Genomic DNA, 22,915 nt, shown 5'->3' with positions numbered 1-22,915 from the left:
CGGGGGTGCATTCTTTGGTGTCTGTGCGCATAAGGAAGTGGGACACGAACAAAATTCCCAGCAAAAGGCGGGGAGGCTGCGCGCTCCGACCCGACGCCGCACGCGCGTCCGTCGGCCCCGCCCCGCCCGCGCCCCGCCCCCGCCCATCCCGATCTTGCAGGGTCCCCCAACACTCGCGAGAGCCCTCTCGGTTTCCACGTTTGCCACGTTCCAAAGGACCGGGACAGATTGGAAAGTCTCAAGTGGCTCTCGCTCCCAGGCGGCTGCAGGGTGCGAGAACCACCCCAAGCCTTCAGGGGGCGGGGAGGCGCAGGATTCCACCACTGAATAGAAGCCCTTGTGATAGGTTCTGCCTCCCGTCACTCAGCCTTCCAGGCGGGGAGGGGGCGGGGCTCGGCCGGGAAGGGGCGTGGCCGAGAGGCCGGGGGAGCCCGCCGCGCTCCAGCCCCCGCAGGGAGTCGCAGGTTGGCCGCCGGAGAGGCCGCGTGCGCGCAGCCAGCAGGCGGTCTGAAGCCCGCCGGGCGCGTCGCGAGGTGCCGAGGCACAGGGGCAGCGGCCGGACCCGCGTCCGCTGCGGCGCCCGCTGCCTTCCGCGGTCCCCCGCGCCCCTCGTGTCCCCCGCGCGCTGAGGGAGTCCCGCACCCTCGCCTGCTCCAGCGGTGCGCGCGATGGCTCCGCGCAAGAACGCCAAGGGCGGCGGCGGCAACAACAGTAGCAGCAGCAGCAGTGGCTCCGGCGGCGGCGGCGGCAGCAGCAGCGGCGGCGGCGGCAGCAGCAGCAGCCCGGGGGCCCGGAGAGGTCAGAGGCGCTCCGGGCAGGGGTCTGGGGGTGCCGCGGGTCGGGGCGGCGGGCGATGCGGTCCCCCGTCCGCAGGTCCCACCGTGCATCTCCATCCCCGGCGCGGCTCCTCGCCTGCGCGGGCGGAGGCCGCGCCTGGTGGGCCTGGTGGGCGGGCTGGAGGCGCCTGGCGAGCGGGGTCCGCGGGCTCGGGCTGGGGGCGCGGGGGAGCCCCTCCCGGGCTGGTCCCGCCCCTGCAGGGCGCCGCCGAGGTGGAGGGTATTGATGGTTTCCTTGGCTTGCCCTGGGCCTGAGGATCGGAGTAAGATAAACAGTTTACCTTTGCCTTGCATATTTTGGGCAGTTTGGAAGTGAGCCAAAGTCAGAGAAAGTAAATTTCTGCCAAATCAACCGTTTTTTAGAGCAACTCAAAGGATAATGTATTGGGGGTGCGGAGTGGGGGTGTGTGAATAGAATGTTCTTGGGTATTATTTTAAATATTTTTGCCTTAATGTAGCTTTCTTAGCATGAGTTGCAGTTGCTTTTGAAGTATTACAGAATACCATGGAATACTGGGCGAGCTTCTCTACTATTTTCCATTGCCTTTTAAAAAGTCTATTGAATATTCACCTTACTACTCCGTGTACTTACTCAACAGAGGGAGAGAACAGATGTTTTAAATCAGTTTCGTCTCATATTTCAGTGGGTCTCGGTTTCTTTTATACTTTGACTCATAGGATATTGAAACTGCAGTACACATGTGTATTGGATGTGAGCTATAAACTTCCTTTTTGGAAGTGATCATTTTGAAATGATTTAGACTCTGTTTCCTGAGTTCTACATGTAATGTATTCATATTTACAAAGAAATTAAATCAGATAACCATATCCCTGCTTCAAGAGCTATTTGTTTATAGCACTTACCACTCTCTGAAGTTATTTATTTTCGTGTCTTGTCTCCGTGTCTTAATTCTGTCCTCTTTCATTTCTACTCACAACTAGAATGCCCCTGGCCCTAAGTAGGTGCTCAATAACTATTTGATCAGTGAATGAATGAATAAATTTAAATGGTGCAGTTGAAGTCATTGCACAAATTTACATTCTGAGAACTAGTATTTGTATTGCCAAGTTCAAAGTAATCATATGAATTCACCTTTGACATAAGAAAAAGTTTGTGTTCTTTTGTCACTTGTCTTTAAATGGCAGTCAGTGACTTAAACAGGCCAAAGAGTCGATGAACTGGCTCTGGCTACTCTTTTTAAAGTTTCTAAATGAGAAGAGACATTGTGCCGCTTAAGCACCAGCAGAGAGAGCTGGTGAACAAGACTCTGATGTTAATTGTTTTCAAAATTTTTCAGTAGCTATTTACGAAGGAAGCTCATCTTTGTTCCATTTTTTTAATCCTTTCCAATCGTGAGTGGAGAGGACTGATTGTACCTGAGGAAGTCACTTTTATATGGCCTGTTATTGGTAAGAATTAGTATCGGGAAATGTACATGTATTGTCTTCCCACCCCCAGTGAACTGAACCAGTTTTAACAGGCAGCTAATAAATTTAGGAAATGTTCTGACCTAAATGAATATATTCTGACTTTCATTCATATTCAGGCATTTTAGGGCAACCTCTGTTTATATTTGAGGTTTTACAGCCTTTTAAGCATTTTTACACATTGATTCCATAATTGTCATGAAACAGACATAGTATGTAAAAGCAAATACATAAAAAAGTACCAGTATTATTTAAAAACAAAACAAACAAAAACCTCAAAGCATTTCAAGAGTTGGTATTGGAGTCTTGCATGCTACATAATGAATATTGCTTTTCTACAGATTTTTTTTTCTTCCCAGTAAAAATTGAGCTCTGACTGTGTGCCAGGTAGAAGGCACTGGAGATGGAAATGAGGATTATTGCACTTGTAAACAGCGACACTGCAGTGTGACAGTGTGATTTTATTTATATTGTTTTCTTTTAGTAGGATATACCCGAAAGACAGCCAACTTCTCTTTTCTTGCTCTGTTTTTTTGGGTCATTGAAGTATAGACATTGATGCTCAAACCATTCCCATGTGCTGGGGAAATTCATAAAAGCCAAAGACATTTTAGCCCTTTTGGTTCCCTCCTCTAAGAGATGAGGAAATTAATGTCCAGAAAGGTTGTCTAGTTCGTTAAAGGTTGTGTAGTTTTTGGAAACCCAGCTAGTTAATGGGCACCCAAGACTAGAACTCAGGATTTTTGTTATTCATTTATTATACCACAGTGCTTGAATTTTAGGTTATCTAGTTTGTAAGGTTTTATGAGAGTCTTGGAGTTGAGGTAGATTCTTTTTTAACCTGTTTTTTAAGTTTCCTTCTGGCTCTCTCTGTGGCACACTACAGTTAGTTACTCAGGAAAAGTATGCTTTTGTTGTTTTACCAATTAAGTTTCCTGTGGCTAAAATGTTTGAAATGGTACATTTGAAAAATCTTAATTTCAGAAGGGCTCATATAGTTGTTTTTTTAGATGTTTTGCATTGAGAGTCTGAAGCTGATGATGACATTGGTCACATTCAACATTATTACTGCTTAATTTTTGTATAAAAGTATGGGGTAAAGAGTACTCAGTATTTTGAAACATGTGTTTTAGGGAAAGGGTGATTTTCTTGCCTTCTGTTTATCTTGGTGGTCATGTTGAAAAGCAGTGTTTGGAAACTGAAACTCTGGGGATTTACATACGTAACACTTAGATTTTTAAAGCAAGCGCCTGCTTTTCATTTTACTCAATTTAAGTTGAAAACTGCTAAAATGTCTAGTTTCCTACAGAGCTCGGTTTTACCTGTTTCAGTTTTACTCTTTAAACTATAAAACAGACATGAGTAAATTGGACCTTTAACTTGCATATAAAAATTTGACTTGTCTGGCCCGTTGGGGCCAGAGGCAACCTCTTTCAGATTTATTGATTTGAAAATCTTTGGTTAAGAAGGATCATGTCCTTTCGGGCTTTTTTTTTTGTAGTATACCAGCCCTGGTGTGTGTAATGTTTTTGTTTGTTTAGCTTTCCCCTTCTAAGTATCACCCAGTCTTTCCCTGTAGCTTCTGACATGCTACAGGGATGTAACCTGTTTATTTTATGGAGCAGTATCATGCTGCCCCGTCGCCCTTTACCAGTAGGTGTCACTGTAGAACACTATTTCCTCCTTCAATCAGAAGCTTCGGATTATATAACACCAATTAGTTCTCTCTTTAATTTAATCAGTCCTGTACATACTCAACACTACCTATGGACAACTATTTAAAAACTCTTAGCCACTGCTCTCTAAGTCTTCAATTGTAGGTTTTGAAATTTAATAGGAAGAGTTTGTCACTGGGCAGCCTTATTTATTTAGGCTTCTTTTTATGTAGAATTAACTGCATTCCTATGCTGTCTGTAAAATGTATACATTCACAGATTCATTTGATGGTTATAAATCATTTAGAAATTGTTTTTCTTTTCTGTTTTCAGTATCTCTAGACTACTTAGTAACTAGCAAATATGATAAGCTGCTGATGGTATCTGGCTTCCTTGAATGCACAGGCCTGGGTGAAACTGCCTTACTTTTGCTCAATCAGTTGGGGCCACTTGCTTAATTCTCCATTAGTCATTTTAGGATGAAGACAGAGGAAGGCCATAATTCTTCCACTGCAAGAACTGTGCACTGTTCTGTGTTCAGTGGATCAGCGTTTTGTCCACCCAGCCATATCATAGGAAACCAAGTGCTAAAAAATATTCTGAGGGAATTTTTTAACATATTTTAACAAGACCAAACATATTAACCTGTATTGGGCGTAGGAAGTAAAAGGAAAACTCTATATTTTAGTCTTGTTTTAAAATCAAGTATCTCTGAGAGATTACTAGAAACGAGAGGTTTTCATTTTTCTCTGATTACCAATAGAGTAACTTTGATAAAGGTGTATGTGGGCTATCTTTCTTTTTTTTAGTTAGTATGGGAGATTTAACCCCTGAGCTGTCTGGTTCCAATAGAATAAATCTTTTTTCTTTAAAGAGGCATTGTAGTTTGGGAGAGAGTGTTGACCTGGACTCGTATCTAAGAACCGTGTGGCACGTCATCAAAAAATGTCTAATCTCGGTCTCCTCAAATGGAAGAATTACCCTCTCCTTTCCTTTCAAAATTATGATAGCACTAAAATCAATTTTATATACCTTCCTATTTTTAGATGTTTTCATTATAGTATTTCTAATCTAAGAGTGGGTACAAAACTTGGGAGAATATAAGGATAGCAGCTAAGCAGACCATGCATTGCGTGCTTGAAATTTTTAGATGATACTTGTAAAAAAATCATTTTTTGTTATATTCTGTGGTGTCTTTTTGTGTTTTAAATAGAATGGATGTTCTAGAGGTCGTTCCTGTGCTGTGGCTTTGAGTACCACTTGACACATTTCTGTCTATCTAGGGGTGTATAAGTATCCCATTTACCCATCAGCCTTCAAGTTGCTCGCTTACCCTCTAATCCTTCCAAGGTCTGTAACATTATTTTATTTTTCTAGAGCTCATTCAGATACATTTTAGTGTTTTGATGCTCTTCCAGCGCACTGTTTTAAAATTATGAAAATATGCAACTTAGTTTGTGTCTTGGATACTTCTGCATCTCCTAAGTGGTTTGACATCATTCTGTACAAGATATATATATCTATTAAAATTTAATTTCCCTTAAATAAAACCTGTGTGTACATAGAAGCTGTTTACAATATATCCCATATCTCTGGGGAAAACCTCAGCCATCTGTCAGGTGACGTGGGGGTGCCCAGGCTCCCCATATGTTTCAGTTCCTGCTCCCCAGGATCCACTCAGCACTATACACATAGTGTCACCTGTTTAGGGTGACGCAAGACTGGGGTTAGGTCCTATAGTTCTGGCCATTTCTATTAGAGAGCTAGAGATTAGGTTGTTTATTTCTTCCTTCTTGTCTTCCCTGTGTACATATTCTGGAGCCTAGTGCTTTCTTTCACCTTTTAAGTTTTCTCTGCCTGGAGGGCTAGGAGTTAAGATGGTATTTTCTTGTTAGTCATTCTTATTTTTAAAATTTTACTTTATTTTCCCGAAAGGAGAGTGCTTCAGGTATTGGGTCTGCATTTGATATTTGTTTTTCATCGATGTATCTTGGTTACCTTTGGCTGATACGGTTATCTTTTAAGGGGAAATCACTGAAGATAATTTAGTTCTGATCAGATTGATGACACGTGAGGTCAAATTTGCTATAGATTTTCTGTTAGATTCAAAGGAAATTTTGAGCTCACTTGGTAAATAAATCTTTTTAAAAATGGTTACATAAGATCTTGAGAAGGATCTGGGCTGTTCCTTGGCCCCCTGCAAGTTCCAGATGACTGGCCTGGTCATTCTGGCTGCAGTATGACTGTCATCGTCTGTCATGGATGCTCTCTGAGCTCTGATTAGAGTTAATGAGTTAAATGGGCCACGGATAGCGGAGGAGGGGTGTCCAGTGAGAGCAGAGTGGAAGCCTCTGTTGCTGGACTTGGAGAATGCCAGCACTTCTGTCTCTCCTATTTGCCTACAGATTGAACCCAGTAACTCATTCTGTATGGAAACTAGCAAGCATTCAGTCTTAATTTTAAAATGGGAGAATATTGTTTGAGAAAATAATTATTCCATAACCAGTGTTGTATAACTGCCTTTTTTTGCATTGTCTATAAGTTTGACAGACTTTTCTGCCGTTCCATTGCAGACTCACCGCTGTTCTGTTGTTCTGTCCTGTCTCTAACTTCTGTTTCTTGTTTGTTATACTCCTAATATACGTGACTTCCCTCCTGCCTTTCACACCCTGTTTTTAATTTCAATTTTCCTGAAATGGTATACTAGAAAACCTTTTTGGTCCTAAATTCACATGTAAATTTTATTTAGGAGCAGTTAATTTTTGTTTCCTTACATGAAAGTAAAGATCTGTGTTGTAAGTGGTTTTTGGAAAAAGAACATCTAATATTAATTTCACTTTTCTATTCTTTGATCAGATCAGTTTGAATAAGGTATTTGTCACTGAGTTTTAGAAATTATTTCCTAGTTTTTGGCAGTGAGTTATCTCTCTTAATTCTAAGAATGCAAATATTTCTACATGCTTCTCTTTAAAATTCTACTTGAAATATTACATACATATTCTACTTGCAATATTACACCTTATACCTAGACATAGGTACACGGTGATGCAGTGAATGTCCACACCTACCATGGAGGTGAAGAAACAAAATGCTACCAAATTCTTGGTTTCTCCTCTCCTGTTGTCCCTTCCCAACCACTTCTGATACATTGTGATAATCACTCATGCATTTCTGTATAATACATAGAAACACAAATAATATTGTCTAGCATTATGCTGCATATTACACATTTTCTATTCATTCATGTAAAATCTATCCATTGTTCAAAGCAATATGTGTGAAAACTGCTTTGGGAAGTATCCCTGTGTGTAGAAATATACTTGCTTAGCGCTGTTCCCAGTTTTATGAATGGGCTCACCCTTGGCATATTAGTTTGAGTCCGCTTGTTTGAATTCTACCCAAGCCTGTCTCTCTGTTTTCAAGCAGGGGCGGGCAAAAGCAGGCTCACAGTTGTAAGTAGGGGAAACAGTTTATTCTTGTATTATTTATTAATTATTGTATTATTTATTTGTATCCTGTAAACCTCCTTTCGCCACCCTCTTCACTGTCGGCACACGCCCGGTGTGTTAGCCATACTGTGTGTTAGCCATACTGTGTGTTAGCCGTCAGGGACCACTTGGCTCCTGCACCTGTCCATCTCCTGTGGCGTTTCTAGAGCATAACTCAGGATTGGAATTGTTGAGCACAACGCACACACGTAGGAAACTTGATTAGACGCTGCCTTTTGTTTACCCTGAAGTGGCCCTATCCCTTTTCACTCCCGCCCGCGATGAACAGAGCTCCCTTTGTGCCCCGCGGCGTCACCAGCACGCGGTGGTGGGGAGGTCGCCGGCGGCCGGCCTCGCGGGTGTGCGGTTCTTGCCCTTTCCACCTGCATTTTCCTGATCACCCTTTGAGCTTACTAGTGAGAGTGGCCAGCCCCGTTTCCTTTCTGTGAATAGCCTCTGTATATATTTTGCTTGTTTTTGTGTTTCTTCTTGTAGCTTTAACTTTGATTTATAGAATTCCTTATTATGTCCTGAACCTTTGGAGTGTTTGTGTGGTAAAGGGCTTCCCCCGTCTGATTATTACATTGGCAGCCTCTGTGGTTTATTTTGCTGAACAGAGATTTTTAGATTTTTAATATATAAATATAGTGTACGCTCCCACCAGCATGTGCGGTAAGTTGTTTTATGTCTGTACCAACATTCGGGGGTGTCCGTCTTCTTAATGTTAGCCAGTTTCGTATGTGTTTTGTGGCTTCTCATCGCAGTTTACAATTATCTGACTCCTGGTGTCATCTACTTTTTCTTATGCTGATTGGCTGCATACATTATCTTTTTTTGTGAAGTTTCTGTTTAGCTCTTTTACCCATTTTTATTGCTTTTTTGTCCTTTTGTTATTGAACTATAATCTTTATATGTTCTGGATAGAAGTTCTTTTCAGTGAAGTGCTGTAAATATGTCTCCCAATCGATGACTAACCTTTTCATTTTCTTAATAGTATCTTTTGAAGTGCAGATATTTTTAATGTTAATGTTTATTTTATGTCTTTTGCTTTCTTTATCTTGTCTTGGAAGCTTTTTTCCTATTCCCAACTAACAATGCTACTTTATATTTTCCTCTAGAAATTTTACAGTTTTAGTGTTTATGTTTAGATCTATGATCCATCTCGTCATTGGAATGCTTTTGGTACCATTGTCAAAAAGCAAGTGACAATATAATATTATATAAATCTTATTTCCGGGCTCTCTATTCTGTTTGGTTTTTGGGAGCTTATTTTTCTGTCCTTATGTCTTTACCAAACATTCTTGATTACTCTAGCTATATAGTAAGTCTTAAATTCAGGTAGTATACATCTTCCAACTTTGTTGTTTTTTTAAAGATAGCTCTGGATATTCTGGGTCCATTGTATACCCATATATATTTTTGAATCAGCTTTTCAGTATCTACTCAGTAAAGTATGTGAGGGTAATGTGTAGAGCTCATTGAATGTATAGACCAAGGTTGGGTGATATTGAGTCTTCTGATTCATGGCAGTGATGTTTTGCTTTAATTAGGTCTTTAATTTCTTTTTGCCTTATTTTGTAGTTTTGTCATTAAGATCTTACACAGTTTTTGTTAAATATTTTTCTAAAGTGTACTTTTTGAAGCTCTTGTATGTAGCATTTAAAAATTATTTCTTCATTATTTCCTGCTAGTATATGTACATAGAACTCATACTTGTACCTTATGTCATTGACCTTGCATAATCCATATATTAATTCTAGTAGTTAAAAAAGGATTCCTTGGGGTTTTCTATGTAAATATCATGTCACCTACGAATAGAGATAGTCTTACTTTGTTTGCAGTCTGTGTACCTTTTATTTCTTTTCTTGCCTTACTGTGCTATCTAGGACCTCCAGTACAATGTTGAATAGAAATGATGAGAGTAGACATTCTTGCTTTGTTCCTAATTTTAGTGACAAAGTGTTTGTCATTTTACCATTACATGGAATATGAAATTCTAGGTGTTTTATGGATTATTCTTGTTGGATTGGGGGAATTCTTTGAATTTCTAAGTTGAAAATTTTGTCATGTTTTTTCTCTAATCAGTATGATCATGTGGCTTTTCATCTATATTGTTAATATGGTAAGTTACATTTATTGGCCTTTGAATGTTAAATCACCTTGCATTCCTGAAATTAGCTTCACTTGGTCATGATGAATTATTTTTTATATAGTGCTTCATTTGCTAATATTTTTTCAACAGTTTGGCATCTGTGTTCATGAGGGATGTGGGTCCATAATTTCCTTCCTCTCTTCCTCCCCTTCCCCACCTCCTTTTCTCTTCCTCGGTTCTGCCCCTTCTTCCCCTTACTAAGAATTATGATTAGTACTCAGTTTTCTCTGCATGTGTGGATTATAATTTATAGTAGCAGATCTTCTAATTTAAAACCACTTTTACATTTCTTCATAGCTATCTATTGATGGCTCCCAATTCTAAAGTGCAAATAATAACAATAATGACAGAAGAAAAATACAGCTACTGCTTATCGAGTGCTTAACTATATGTCAGACATTGTTTACGCCTTTATATTTTTGCGTTTAATTCTCATAGCAATCCTCTAAATTCTGTTTCTGTAGATGAAGAAATGGAAGTTTAATATGTCAAAGCCCATGGATTTAGGCAAATTCAGAACAGAGTTTAGATCCCAGTTTTCACTGTAAAGATACTTTACTTGAACATTTTAGATTCTCATTTGTTGCTTAGATTACTCATAGCTGGTCCTGTTTCATCCTTCTGTCATATCATCTTTACAAAGTGGAAAGTAGATTATGTTCCCTTCCTTATTTCAAAACCTCAAGTGGTTCCCCAAGTGCTCAAGATAGAGTTTAAATTCCTCGGCACGATCTAGGAGGCTCTTCATCATCTTGCTTCTTTTAGCCTCTCTGGCCATTCTCCGCCTCACGCTCTTTATATTTATATATATTGAGCCATATTAAATCACTCTGCAGTCTCTGTACTTGCACATGCTGTTTCTTCTAGGATGGCCTCTCGCTTTCCCTTTCCCTGTGTGATTCCTGTGTATCCTTCAAGATTTAGCTCCTTCATCAACTCTCCCCTCCTCTCCCTTCATCATCTTCCCATAAACTGGGTTTTCTACTCCCCCATCCCCAGCGTGGCCTTCTGTAGCACCCTCTACATATTACTATATTAGCACCTCATTTTTTACTGTTTCCCTCAGAAGATGAAAGTGTGGCAAAGTCATTATATTAGACAACAAAACATCATCAGATTGAACCAGGATTGGGACAGTTACTCCTTAGGTTTGATTTAATAAATACCATGCTTTGTTTCCTTTTTATCTCTAGTGCTTAAATGACTGTCTGGACTTAGTAGCTACTCAATAAATGTTGGAATGTACAAATACAGGTAAAAAGTCTTGCCTCTAGTAGCCCAAAAGGGCACTGAGGGTAGGGGCTGTGCTTTTATGTCTTCTACACTGCTTTGAATGTAGTAAGTGCTCAAAAAGTATGTGTTGCATGGTGGATTTTTAGGTTTATATTGTGGGCAAGAACACAGATCAGAAAATCCTATTGATGTTTATAAGTGTTGGAGCTACAGAAACAAACAATAGAATTATTAGGGATGTGTGTACTTCAGAGATGTGGAAAGTTGTTTAAGTAGATCAGGCCCTTGTGTAGGTATCGTTTAGGCACTGTGCCGGCAGTTTGAACGCAGTAGCTTTTGGAGTTGTACCTATAGGAAGCCATTCTGAAGCCATGAGAGGCATTCCTCATACTCTTAGGCATAGTTAGTTCATTCTGATTGGGAGGAAGGTTGGGCAGAAATAGACATTTTATTTTGCGTTTTGTGAAATTGGAAAAGTTCTGCTTCTTTGCGAGACTGATTTTCCTCTTTTTAAATATGACTCAAAGATAGGCTAAGTTTGTCTGTGTAAATACTGTAACACTGCTAAATTTTTCTTCCTTTTTTTGGTTCTGGCTCTACAATTCCTTTGTAAGAATGATGAGTATTTCCTTTTTGACTTATGACTAAGATTTGCTAATGTTGATTGAAAAATATAAAACTGAACAGCGCTTAACATTTATAAAGAAGAGTTTGGAGCAGATTATGCCTTAGAATGCTATATCTTTAAAATACAAGGTTATGATTCTTTCCCAGTGATTATTTTCATTCATATAGTCCTAGACACCCTTTACCCTAACATAGCCAAAGTGAAACTTTATTTTATTTTAATTAATTTAATTTCAATATGATTTTTCTCCCCCACCAGGCTGTTAAGTACGTGGTCTCCCTTGTTCATTCTTGGGGAGGGATTTCAAGAGTGTTTGTTGAATGAATGAATATTCATGTATGCAGAAAAAAATGGAAAGCCATTTAAAATTTACCACCTTGTGATTTTCATTACTAGCTTATAGAGCTGAAAGCACTTTGTTTTGCTGATCTGACTTATATGTTGACTAGAAGTGTTCTGTTTAAGGCAATACCTTTATCCACGATGGTATTAAAAATGTTTAACCACAGATGGGGAGAGGCCCCGCCCGGTGAGGACAGGGCCTGTAACACACACCTGTGCTTGCCTCCTGAACTTGGGCTTCTCTGTAACTTGCATAAAGCTGTGCAACTTCAGCTTTTTCAGCAAGTCAGATCTTTTGGGGGCATGCTTCTAAGAACCTTCATCAGCAGACTAGGTTATTCCAGAACATAGCCCAGAGACCAGCCTTTGAAACTGTCAGCGCAGATCAGTGGGGTGCTTGATGACTTATTCTGGGCCACCTCTTCCGGGGGAAAAAGGGGTGCATTTGCTGAGGCTGGAGCTGAGGGAGGGGTGTGGAGCCTGTTTGGAGCAAAATGAGTCAGTGAGATAAGGTTAGGGGACATCTCTGAATGTGTGGTGACAATGACCATAACTTTGATTTTGAACTGAGATGGGATTGGGAGGAAAAGAACAGAATAGGGGTGTGGGATGAGTTAATGAAGCTGATGAGGTTCTACCTGTACCTCTCCTGGCCATTCCTGTCCCTCACCCAGAACCAGCCCCACCTCCACTACTGTGTGGTTTTGTTTTGTTTCTAAAATGCTCCATGCATGTTAGATTTGCTTTGCCATTTAGGTGGGCCCCCCAAAATTTATATGTACAATTTAGACATTTGCATAGCACCATGCAACTGTCCGGTCAGGTTAATGAGGGCTTACTATGTTCCAGGCCCCGTGCCCAGTGGGGAGGGAAGACAGCACTCAGGTCTAGCACCAGCCTCTGAGCAGTAAGTGTTTGTGAGATGTGTAGGATCAAGGAGAGAGGCAGAGACTAACTGAGGAGGAGCTGAGGCTTTCCGAGCCTCTCAAAGCTACAACCCCAGCTAAAGCTTTCCAGAGGTTAATCTTTGGGGAAGCATGAAATTTAGAAGAGGTGGCAAAGATACTCGAGGGACAAATGGCCCATTTTTATCAAAGGAAAGACATGCAGACTCAGGCTAACTGTAAACCAATGCCTCATTATAATACTAGGCAAATTCTAGAATTAAAAGTTATTTTTAAGTACTTAGAAAAGAAAGCCATGAATAGGAGGTTTAATAAATGCAGGTTTATTTAAAAAGCAAAAACAAAAACTAATGATGTGTTTAGAGAAACTTTCTAGACTAAGCGATCAGGATCCAACTGTGTCACTTTTCCCTACTTTAAGGTATTTAGAAACCATCTCGGAAAATCCTCCGGTGCCTATGATGGCATAGCATTGGTCATGTGACCTGGTTTGAGTCACAGTTGAATGCCCACCTGTACCCACAGAGTGCTGATGTAATGGTTTGAGGTTGACTGCAGGAGAGACCTGTCCAGTTAATGGTATTAAATTTGTGTGTGGCACAAAGACCTGAGGGAAAAGTAGGCAGTGCCAGGAAGGAAGGACCCACCATGCAGATGAGTGGGAAGGTGGACGTTATCAGGGTTAGCGCTTTGCAAAAGGCACTCAGCTGTTGAGGTTGAGCCGGGAGAGGCTTGAAGTAGTAGATATATTTTCAGAAGGCCTAGTATTTTTTTGGTTTGGTTTTTTTAATTGCTTGTGGTCTGAGAGGGAGTTGCCTGCATGACGTGGCTGACTAAGAATCTTCTTCAGTGTTAGTGCTATTCGTGACCAGAGTGAGGGAGGTGGAAATCCCTCCCTGTGCTGGTCGGGCAGCTTCTGGAACTGTGGTCTCAGGCGTGGGGCTGTGTGTGAGGGCGACAGGTGGAGGCTGCTCAGAGTGAATGAGCTTTAGGATGAGGCCTTTTGTTAAGGGTCTGTTAACCGTAACATGAGGAGTCGCGAAAACCCTGGGGATGGCTGGCCTCCGAGGGGACATTACCTTCTCCAAGTGTTGGAGTGGCTTCCAGGTGGTAGAGGAATTAGGTTTATCTTCCCACATCAATTTGAGGTGAAAGTCAGGGCATGCCATGGGGAGGGTCCAGCAAGCAGATGGAAATATGTGAGCACAACTTGCATGACTTGCATGAAGGAGACATCAAGTAGAGACAGTTCTCCACTTGGTTTTTAATAAGTTTGAGACCAGTGACTGAGTTGGTGTTCTTTTCATTTTTGCTGGGTTTAGGACTTGATTCTTGACTTCTGTTATCTTTTTTTTAAAAGCCAGATGAATTTTGTTTTTATTTTTATATTTTTCCAATTTTTCATTTTGAAACTTTCATACGTATGTAACAGCAAAAAAACTGTATGTTGAAAGACTCACTTGTACTGTTTCCTTGGATTTAATAACTTAGCTCTTTGTTTTCTTTGTGTATCTGCCTTTCTTTCTCTCTTTCTCTCTGTGGAACTCCCTAAAAGAGAGCAGTCAAGAGAGCAGTGCTGGGTGTCTAGCTATCCAGTTAGCCCTATGGGGCTACCACATCCTTCCTGCTTGGTCCTAGTGTTCAGCCTGTGTGTCAGTCACCCAAGATTGATCAGGGAGGACTTCATGTGACGCAGAGCAGTGAAAACTTGGTCCTGGATAGATTTGGGTTCATAACCAGTGCTTGGGAACCACTGGGTTTCTTATAAGAGATAGTTACTTAGAATTCAGAATTTCTTTTCCCTTAGGAAATGTTGTGATGTTAAATGTTATTTCACAGACATTCTAATCACCCTATCTAGAATAATAGGTATACTGTTACTGTGAAACTGAGGGGTGAAGATATCTTATTGAAATAACTGTAAAACTGTTGCACAAGACTAAGGAAAAGGTTAACTATAGGATGTGTGACAAAGATTTGTTGGGGAGGAGTAATCAGAGCTGTGTTAAAGAAGACTCAGGGGTGAGGTATATCCAAATTTAATAGCTGTGATTCTTGTCTCCGGTCAGCATTTGGCCACAGACCTGTAATTTAGAATGCAGCTGGCCTCACACAGGCCTGTAAAGGGAGAGGAGAAACCCTAGCAGCTCCGGCAGTCTTGGTGGCAGGCTACGCTCATGAAAAGAGCTGCGAATGGGAGGTGAGGAGACCTGTGCGCTAGTCCTGATCAGTCAACACAAGTGTGTTGCATGGGTGACTTCAACAAATATTTGCATGCCTAGTTTGTGCCAAGGCATGTTTTATAGGCAAGGAAATTGAGGCCCAAAAGTTTGATGACTTTCCCCAAATCAAAGTTAATGAAGAAGCTGGGAATTGAATCTGGGTCTGAAATGGGCCACCCGCCATGTGAGTGTAGTGTCTTGGTTTCCAGGGGTGCCAAGGGAGCGTCTCTTGTCACCCTCATTCACTCTCTGGAAACAACAGAACAAAAGAAAGCTTCTGAAATATTTGTCTAACGAATTTGTATGACGGTGGGTCATCTTAAACAAAAATGATTAATTATCTTTCAACATTTTAGCAAGCACTCACTTTTAGTGGGACAGATTTTGAGGAAAGGAATGGTGGGGGAGGACAGCTAAGACACTGGTCAGTTTTGTGTAATTGGCCCTGAGGCCTTGTTCACTCGATCCCAGCTCTGGGCCTACAAATTCTGGTGCCAGAGGTTGCCGACTCCTCTTCAGAACGTCTAAATGTCTCTTCAAAACCTATAAATGTTTAATTTGTGTGTGAACCATTCAATTTGACTGACAAAATTAAAGACTCAGACAACTTTGAAAGGTTACTGCCTTGCTCTGGATACTATTTGTGCTGAATTTAGTATACTTAATTTAGTATACTAATCAGAACTCTGATGAATTCTGTGATCTGCTCATCTTAAATCAGTGAATAAATGGTACTAAAATTGGGCTGATTTTATTTCCCAGAAGAGAATATTTGGAGAATGGGGTTGGAGGAAAGTAGAACAAAATCAGAGTGCAGCTATCAGTGTCTTTCTAGGTCCTTCTCTGAGATGGTTTCCTAGATCACTCTTCCTGCTGAAGAGTCCCTTCCTTCCCTGTCCCCTCCAGCCCTGCCTTCCTGCCCCTTTCCCCGCCTCTTTCCCTTCCCCTCCCTTCCCCTTCTGCATGCCTTCCTTCCCAGCAGAGCTCCTTCCTTTTCCACTGCAACAATTTTTTATTGTTGCTTTACTTTTGCTGTTGGAGGAATTAGCCTTGGGATGGAAATGCCTGTGAATCAGAATTCTAGAGCAGTCGCTAATTTCTTTCCATTCAGGGTTCTGTTTCATTCAAACACACTAATGGTCTTTTCCTGGAGGCATTTGATTAGATTCTGAAGGGCCAAATCAAGCAGTTTCTGGGCTTGGGGCCACATTTTATAGCAAGACTTGTTTCAGTGTTGAATGATTTGGTACTTAGGCTAAAACTATTGAAGACTGAGGCCAAGAAAGCAAAACTGGCAGCACAGTCTGTTCTGTTTCATTGCATCCAGCATGCTTGATTTTTTTTTAGGGATTGGAGTAGGGAGACAGGACCAACTGAGAAAGGAATCCGTAAGTGGGAGAAAGGCTGTGGGATTATTAGGAGTGCATTTCAGCCTGAGTGGTTAGCAGTATTTGGCCATGAGGAAGAGGCCTCTAAAAATAACTGGTGAGCAGTTTGCAGGCAGGTCCAATTTCAGTTCTAGAGGCCTGGCCTGCCGGCCGAGTCTGGCTCTCTAGAGCTTTCGTGGGGAAGGGCGTGCGGCCTGCCTGCTACCTGCTGGTGGAGCTTTGAGTTTTCTCTTCACTGTATGTTACTCATGGACTGAAAAAGTCAAAATGGATGAAGGTAAAGGTATATTTTTATTGTTTGGGTTAAAAGTGGTTTTGGATCCCACTGACAATTTTTAGCTTGATTGTCAGTTGTGTGTTATTAAAATATTTTTGGCTAAGGGCTTTTAACTGCATCTTCTACATTTTCTATTTTGAACTTTTCACAGTAGTTATTTTTTTTATGGAATAATCTGTCTTTAATCCGGTATGTTTTGGCGTCTTAGTTTAGAATATCTTTTAGTATATTGTACTACCAGAGACCACATTTATGAACTTCTGAAAAATGTACAGGCAGTTTTTCTTAGTTTTAAGAGTTAATTACAGTGAATTTGAAGAATAATGTGTAATAACTCATATAAAATTATAGGAGATTTAAGGCATGTATACGTCCCATTTTGTACTAATGAGCACATTTAGTTGGCTCAGGCTGTCTTAGCATATGTGGAAACTGACCTAATTTTTGTGAAGCAGAGGATAAATGCAAAGAAAAGACACTAGGACTTTATTTTGTTTTTTAAACTTAAATCATTAATCTTCAAGTGTCCTTTAATGATATGTTGAATTTACATTTTTGTGTATGTTTGTTTTTGCTTTACATTGTAAGGGTCTCTTCCCATTTAGTTGAAAGCAAGCTACGTTGATTCATTTGTTGAAAACTTACTTATGAAAAAATAGATATATTAAGACTGCTTCCAACTCTCAGCTGCCCAAGCAGCCACTGGAAGGATTCTATTATTAGTATAGAGAATATGAGTATCTCTACTTTGAGCACCGTTTTGGATAAATGGTAAGAATGGGTCACTTGACTATTCTAATAAGTGCCTCATGTAGCCACGAAGAATATCAGAGAGATGTCTGACATTTAGTTCTTTCAGGGACACTTCCCTCTTATCCACTTCTGACCCACTTATTTAGCAGTTCTTGGCTCCCAAAGGGTGACATTTTGTAATGTAGAAAAATGATCAGTTTGATGAGTTGCTTGACAGTTTTTATGTGTTGTTTTTTGTTAAACTTTAAATGTGTAGAGTTTATGAAACATGAAATTGCTTGCATAATGCTAGTAAACTTGCACATGGTTGATTTGTAATTCAGTTAGTAGTTGTCCACATCAAGTAATTGACTACTATTCAGGTACTGGGGTACATCTTCTATTTTCCTTTCCTCAACCAAATAAATAAAATTACCTGTTGTCCCTAACCCACTCTTCATTTTGGAGAGAGACACATTTCATTGCTTCCTGTGGTAATTTTCTGTGTTTGGTAGTGCGTGAGAATATTTTCTGATTTGGAGGTCATGTAGTTTTTTGATGAGTCAACATGGAAAAAAATGAATTGCATAGTCCTTACCATATTCTTAAGCCCCATTAAAAAAACCTTTTTGACTAATCCCTGGGACCACAGGTTGAACATGGAGCCAGAAAATGAAATGAAGACCTTTAGATTTATTCTGGTTTTAGAAAATAGGGACAGCTACTCAGTGTTCTTCAGAATAACTTTGGACCAAAGCCTGGTTTCAGGTTTGCTTAGGTAGTTTTAAACCCTCTTGAAGGGTTTGTCTTACTATGCTTTTTTTCAGTTTAATTGGGAAGAAACTGATCTGCCCCTGGGGACTGTGCACACCATATTTACAGAGTGACGTATCAAGAGAGCATTATTTGGTATCAGTTAAAAGACCCTTTAAAAAGATGTCTGGGGAAAGACTCCTTTTCATAATGTACTATTTTGTTTCTTTATGGAATTAATATTAACAGGAATAAGATTAGTAATAATAGAGTAAAACCTCAATTTGACATTGTAAAGGGATAGACAAAATATTGCTAATAATTTCAGATTATGAGCAACATTAAATCTTTTAAAGTGATAAACATGTTTAATAAAAAAATATATTGAATTAAAACCTAAGATTTATTATGCATTTCTTGCATTCTTAAACAGGTTACAAATTTTTAATGACAAAATCAATATGAAGGTCATTATTACCTTGTACCAAAGATTATTTTAAGACTGTTCAAGGTTTGCCTACAGGCATCAATCAGTCATAAATGGCTGGCTGCCACAGTTCCTTCAAGCTCCCAGTCCACTGGATGCCTTTTATGGGCCTTCCGTCCGTGGAACTTTGCTGCTTTAACTCATTTGTGTTAGGTTGTCTTTAAAAACTTCTTTAGTTTTGTGCTGTGAGTTAGGACACTGGATTGAAGTTGTTAGGATCATGTTTAAAACAAATGTAAACAGGCTTCAGGTAAGGACTTGTTCTTTAAGGTGTTTGGCTTTCTCCTTCCACCCCCTCCCAGTGCCTTCTCTCTGCTTTGGTGCCTGCATTTATATAATTACTTTTAAAAACCTTTTTCCACTTTTTACTTATGTTTGGTGTTGCAGGTGAAACACTTCGATGAGTATTACTGAATCAACTTAGATAAGTGATACTTTCCTTTTGAGAATCTCAGAAACTCCTCCATTTCTGTCTCAAGAAAGAGGTAGAAATGGAGAAATAATTGAACTTTGAAATCAAATTATTATTTTGTTTTATTGGCTATTTCATTATAAGCTTATTTTAAATAATATCTTTTCTTTTTGAGGGTTGCTTACTATCTTTTTTCAAAAATTTTGTTTATTAATTTTTTTATTATAGTAGACATACAATGCTATCTGAATTTCAGGAGTATAACATAGTTACTGAACATTTATATAACTTACAAAGTGATCACCACACTGAATCTACTAACCATCTGTTACTGTACAAAGTTATACTATTGACTATATTCGTCTTGCTGTACATTACATCCCTGTGACTTACCCTCATTTTATAACTGGAAGTTTGTACCTCTTATTTCTCTTCACCTTTTTCACCCATCCCCCTACTTCCCTCCCCTCTGTAAATAGCATTATATTGAATGTACTTTTATCTAGATACACATTTTGAAAATTGAGAAAAAATCGGATCATGTCTCACCCATATGCTGAATAAATATATTGAATGAATGAGTAAAAGGATGAACTATATTTACTTAGCCTTGTTGTTTTCTCGTTAATTAGTAACAATACAAGACACTGGTGTGCATTGCAAAATGTTCAAGAGGAAATAAGACAAGAACCCGATTTTCCTGCAGTTTTAGCACTCGTTTTTAAATAGAAAATTTAAATTCGATTCTTAGAGGCAATTAGTCGTCAAGGGAGAAACACTCTTAGTCATCCTAATTCTATTACAGTCTATTGTAGTTCCATATTTAGGAGTAAATGAATATTCTGGAAGGCATTATTCTAATTACAGTAAGTATTCTATACAAATGGGCATGTATTCATATATGTATATGTTATATAGAAGCAGTGGTTTTTTATGCAGTATTAAAAAGTCTTCATGTGTATAGATGTTAAATAAATTAAACACACAACACTGCTGCCGTATCTGTGGTGCTCCTCTGCCCCCAGAAGCTACTCACTTTTCCTTTTTTAAACATTTAGTGGTGCTTTATTTTATATTGTCCTTACAATTTCTATGCTTAAGGCACATAAAGATAACAAAAATCATCATTTCCCCTCTCCACCATTGCAGAAATTGTCACCTAGTCTCCCCCAGTCCCATGGCGATGTTCAGGTATTGAAACAGTAAAGTCTGTTTTAAGTGAATTTAATGTGCAACTTTGTGATCAGTGCCCAGCAAGTATTTTGTAATGTATAAATTACGTTTTTTATATAAGCAGCTTTTAGGAGGCTTTTAATAGTTCATGTTAGAAAGAAATTAGATGGCCATATGTTTTTTGGTAAGTATACTTTTGTGAATTCACCACAGGATTATTTATAAACCTGGCCCTTTTTGATGGGTCTGTAAATATTTCAAGAACATTAGAAAAGGAAATTGACTTTTTCTTTAAGATTACAATTTGTCTTATTTGGTCATAATTTTAAATACTTAAACATAGATGTGTAGATAAAGGTGTATATGTTTGAGTGTATACACACACACACACACACACACATACATTCAGATTGATTTGGTTTTCATAGCACCTTTTGAAAAGTTGATATAATGGTTGGGTTAAAAAAATGTGTATATCTTTTAAACAGGGAGAATTTCAGTTTATTTTTTCATCCAAGAGAATTGGCAGTAGATTCTTGATGTGAGCCATTGGAAAATTACTGCCAGTATTTTGTAATGAGAACTGGATTGAAGTGTCAGAAAGCAGGTTCTAGATGATGAGAGCCTGTCAGGTTTTTGGAAATGTAACTTGGCTCACTCATGCATGGATCAAGGAACTCAGGACCAATGAATTCAGGGTCTATTCCTAGCTCAACCTAACTTGTGTAGCTGACTTTGGGTGAATTATTTAATCTTTTCTCTGTAAAACAGAGATTTCTGTGCTGGGGGTGGCGGTAGTTGGTATTGTTTGGGTGTGTTTTTGTCATACTCACTGGGAACTACTTACCTTTGGAACCAGCAGACAGTAGGGATGTCAGCTGCTTTGCTGACATGAGAAACAGTCCTAGAGGATGAAGAATTGTCCTGTATAAACATCCAGGAGTGCCCTCTAGAGAGACACCGACAAGCCCATAGTGGGAATCCCATGCAGCCGTGCACGTGGAAGCACTTTGAAGAGCTGACAGGTGCTCACAAGTAGAAGATGGTGTCCTGCTTTCTACCTGGGTGATAAACTTTTCCTTTTGTCATAGCATTTTAGGATATGACCTATCCTTTTAATTAATCATTAATATTTACATAACATTTATTATATTCTTTTTAAAGAGAAACTTGAATATTATGGTCTTCCCTTTTAAGGACAGTGTTGACCATTTTCTATTAGTATCACTTGACTGTCATCGTTTTTTATTTTTGGAAGTAAGAATAGTATTTCCAGAAGGATAAAAGGTATATTAAACATGTCAGATGTGACAAATGACACTTTTGGGGGACGGTAGTTTACAAAGCTGTTTCCTGCATTGAGACCAGTTGTGAATGCGCCTCTTCCTGTTTCCGAAGGTCCCGGTGGGTCCCCGAAGGAGGGCCGAGTTGGACTGTTTTACTTCCCTCTTCCCCGACCTCTATTCCCATCAATTGTTTCCTTCCTTCTTTGGCTAAGAATATAGAGCAGTTTTGGGGGGAGATATTTTCTGTGACAGTTATAGTTTTAAAGATTCTACATAAACTAAATGGGACAGAGAAAAGGATTTGGCTGTATTTCTATATGAATTCATTAAATTGTTGATAATGCTCTGAGCTTTGAAGGAGGTAATCCGTAGGTAGTTTAGATAAAGAACTTAGAAGGAAGGAATATACATCGTATAACAAACTTTATTTTTTAAAAATTATTAGCCCATCAGTAGTTTCTTTCATTACTCAGAAGTTAGGGCTTTACATATGTGGTGTTGAGTCTAAGCAGAATCTTTCATTTGCAAAATCTTTATTTTCTGTAACATGTTTTGAGACTTTAAGTGAAAACTAGTTTTGAAATGACTTAGCATTGTAAGTGCTATCAAATTACTGGAGAAATAATTCAGTGAAAATAGGTGTTGCTAAAGTGTTTTCTTTTTATTTTATTTTTTAATTAATCCTCAGAGATGTTTTTTTCCATTGCTTTTCAGAGACAGTGTGGAAGGGAGGGAAGGGGGGGAGAGAGAGAGAGAGAGAAACATCGATGTGAGAGAGACACATTCATTGGTTGCCTTCTGCACACCCCCCGATGGGGGGCGGGGAGGGAAACCCACAACCCAGGTATGTGGCCTTGACTGGGAATCGAACCTGAGACCCTTCTGTGCACAGGCTGATGCTCTAACCACTGAGCAACACTGGCCAGGGAGATAAAGTGTTTTCTTAGATAATGACATTATACATCATTTTTTCCTTAAACAGACACAAAGCATGGAGGACACAAAAATGGAAGGAAAGGCGTGCTTTCCGGAAGCTCATTTTTCACATGGTTTATGGTCATTGCACTGCTGGGAGTCTGGACATCAGTCGCTGTCGTCTGGTTTGATCTTGTTGATTATGAGGAAGTTTTAGGTAAGAATTTTTATATCGTTTCTTATGTGAATTTGTAAGAGCATAAATGACATCCCTTAGTAATCTTAAAGATTTATCAGCATCTTTTTCGTACTTTTAATTTCTGTAGCCTTTCTGTGGTTCTCAGCAGAAAAAGGGATGTTATCAGGGTCGTCTTGGAGACAGGCTTTTCAGCTTCTTTGAACATAATCTATAGTTTTAAAAAGAAAAAGGCTTTTTATTGTACATATATCACACAGGAAAGTTTTATCAAACAGTACTTAATCTCATTACAAGCAGTACTCTATAATTTCTATTCTATTTTGTTATATTATAAATTTTAAGAATACTGGTAAGAGCCACTGAATTTAATTAAGGATCCATTAATGGATCATAAGCATACAGTT

At 39.5% G+C, this 22,915-nt stretch overlaps 1 protein-coding gene across 7 annotated transcripts in view; it reads left to right on the top strand.

Annotated features, from left to right (window-relative positions):
• The first annotated feature begins 398 nt into the window (after nt 1–398).
• The window catches only part of ASPH (aspartate beta-hydroxylase), a 139,369-nt gene continuing 116,852 nt past the window's right edge, over nt 399–22,915 (top strand). For 3 of the 7 annotated variants that reach the window (XM_081116618.1, XM_081116617.1, XM_081116623.1), the window contains exons 1-2: nt 405–798; nt 22,380–22,529. In XM_081116618.1, coding sequence (XP_080972744.1) covers nt 669–798; nt 22,380–22,529 — 280 coding nt within the window. In that variant the 5' untranslated portion in view covers nt 405–668. Of the gene's footprint in view, nt 799–16,234; nt 16,555–22,379; nt 22,530–22,915 lie in introns of those variants that run through there. The other 4 variants (XM_081116621.1, XM_081116622.1, XM_081116619.1 and 1 more) reach the window with 4 other exon arrangements.

This window comes from Miniopterus schreibersii (genome assembly GCF_964146895.1).
Source record: "Miniopterus schreibersii genome assembly, chromosome: 17".
In the NCBI taxonomy this organism is placed as follows: domain Eukaryota; kingdom Metazoa; phylum Chordata; class Mammalia; order Chiroptera; family Miniopteridae; genus Miniopterus; species Miniopterus schreibersii.
The sequence above is the reverse complement of the archived record's forward strand: the minus strand, read 5'-3'. Positions and strand labels throughout refer to the sequence as shown.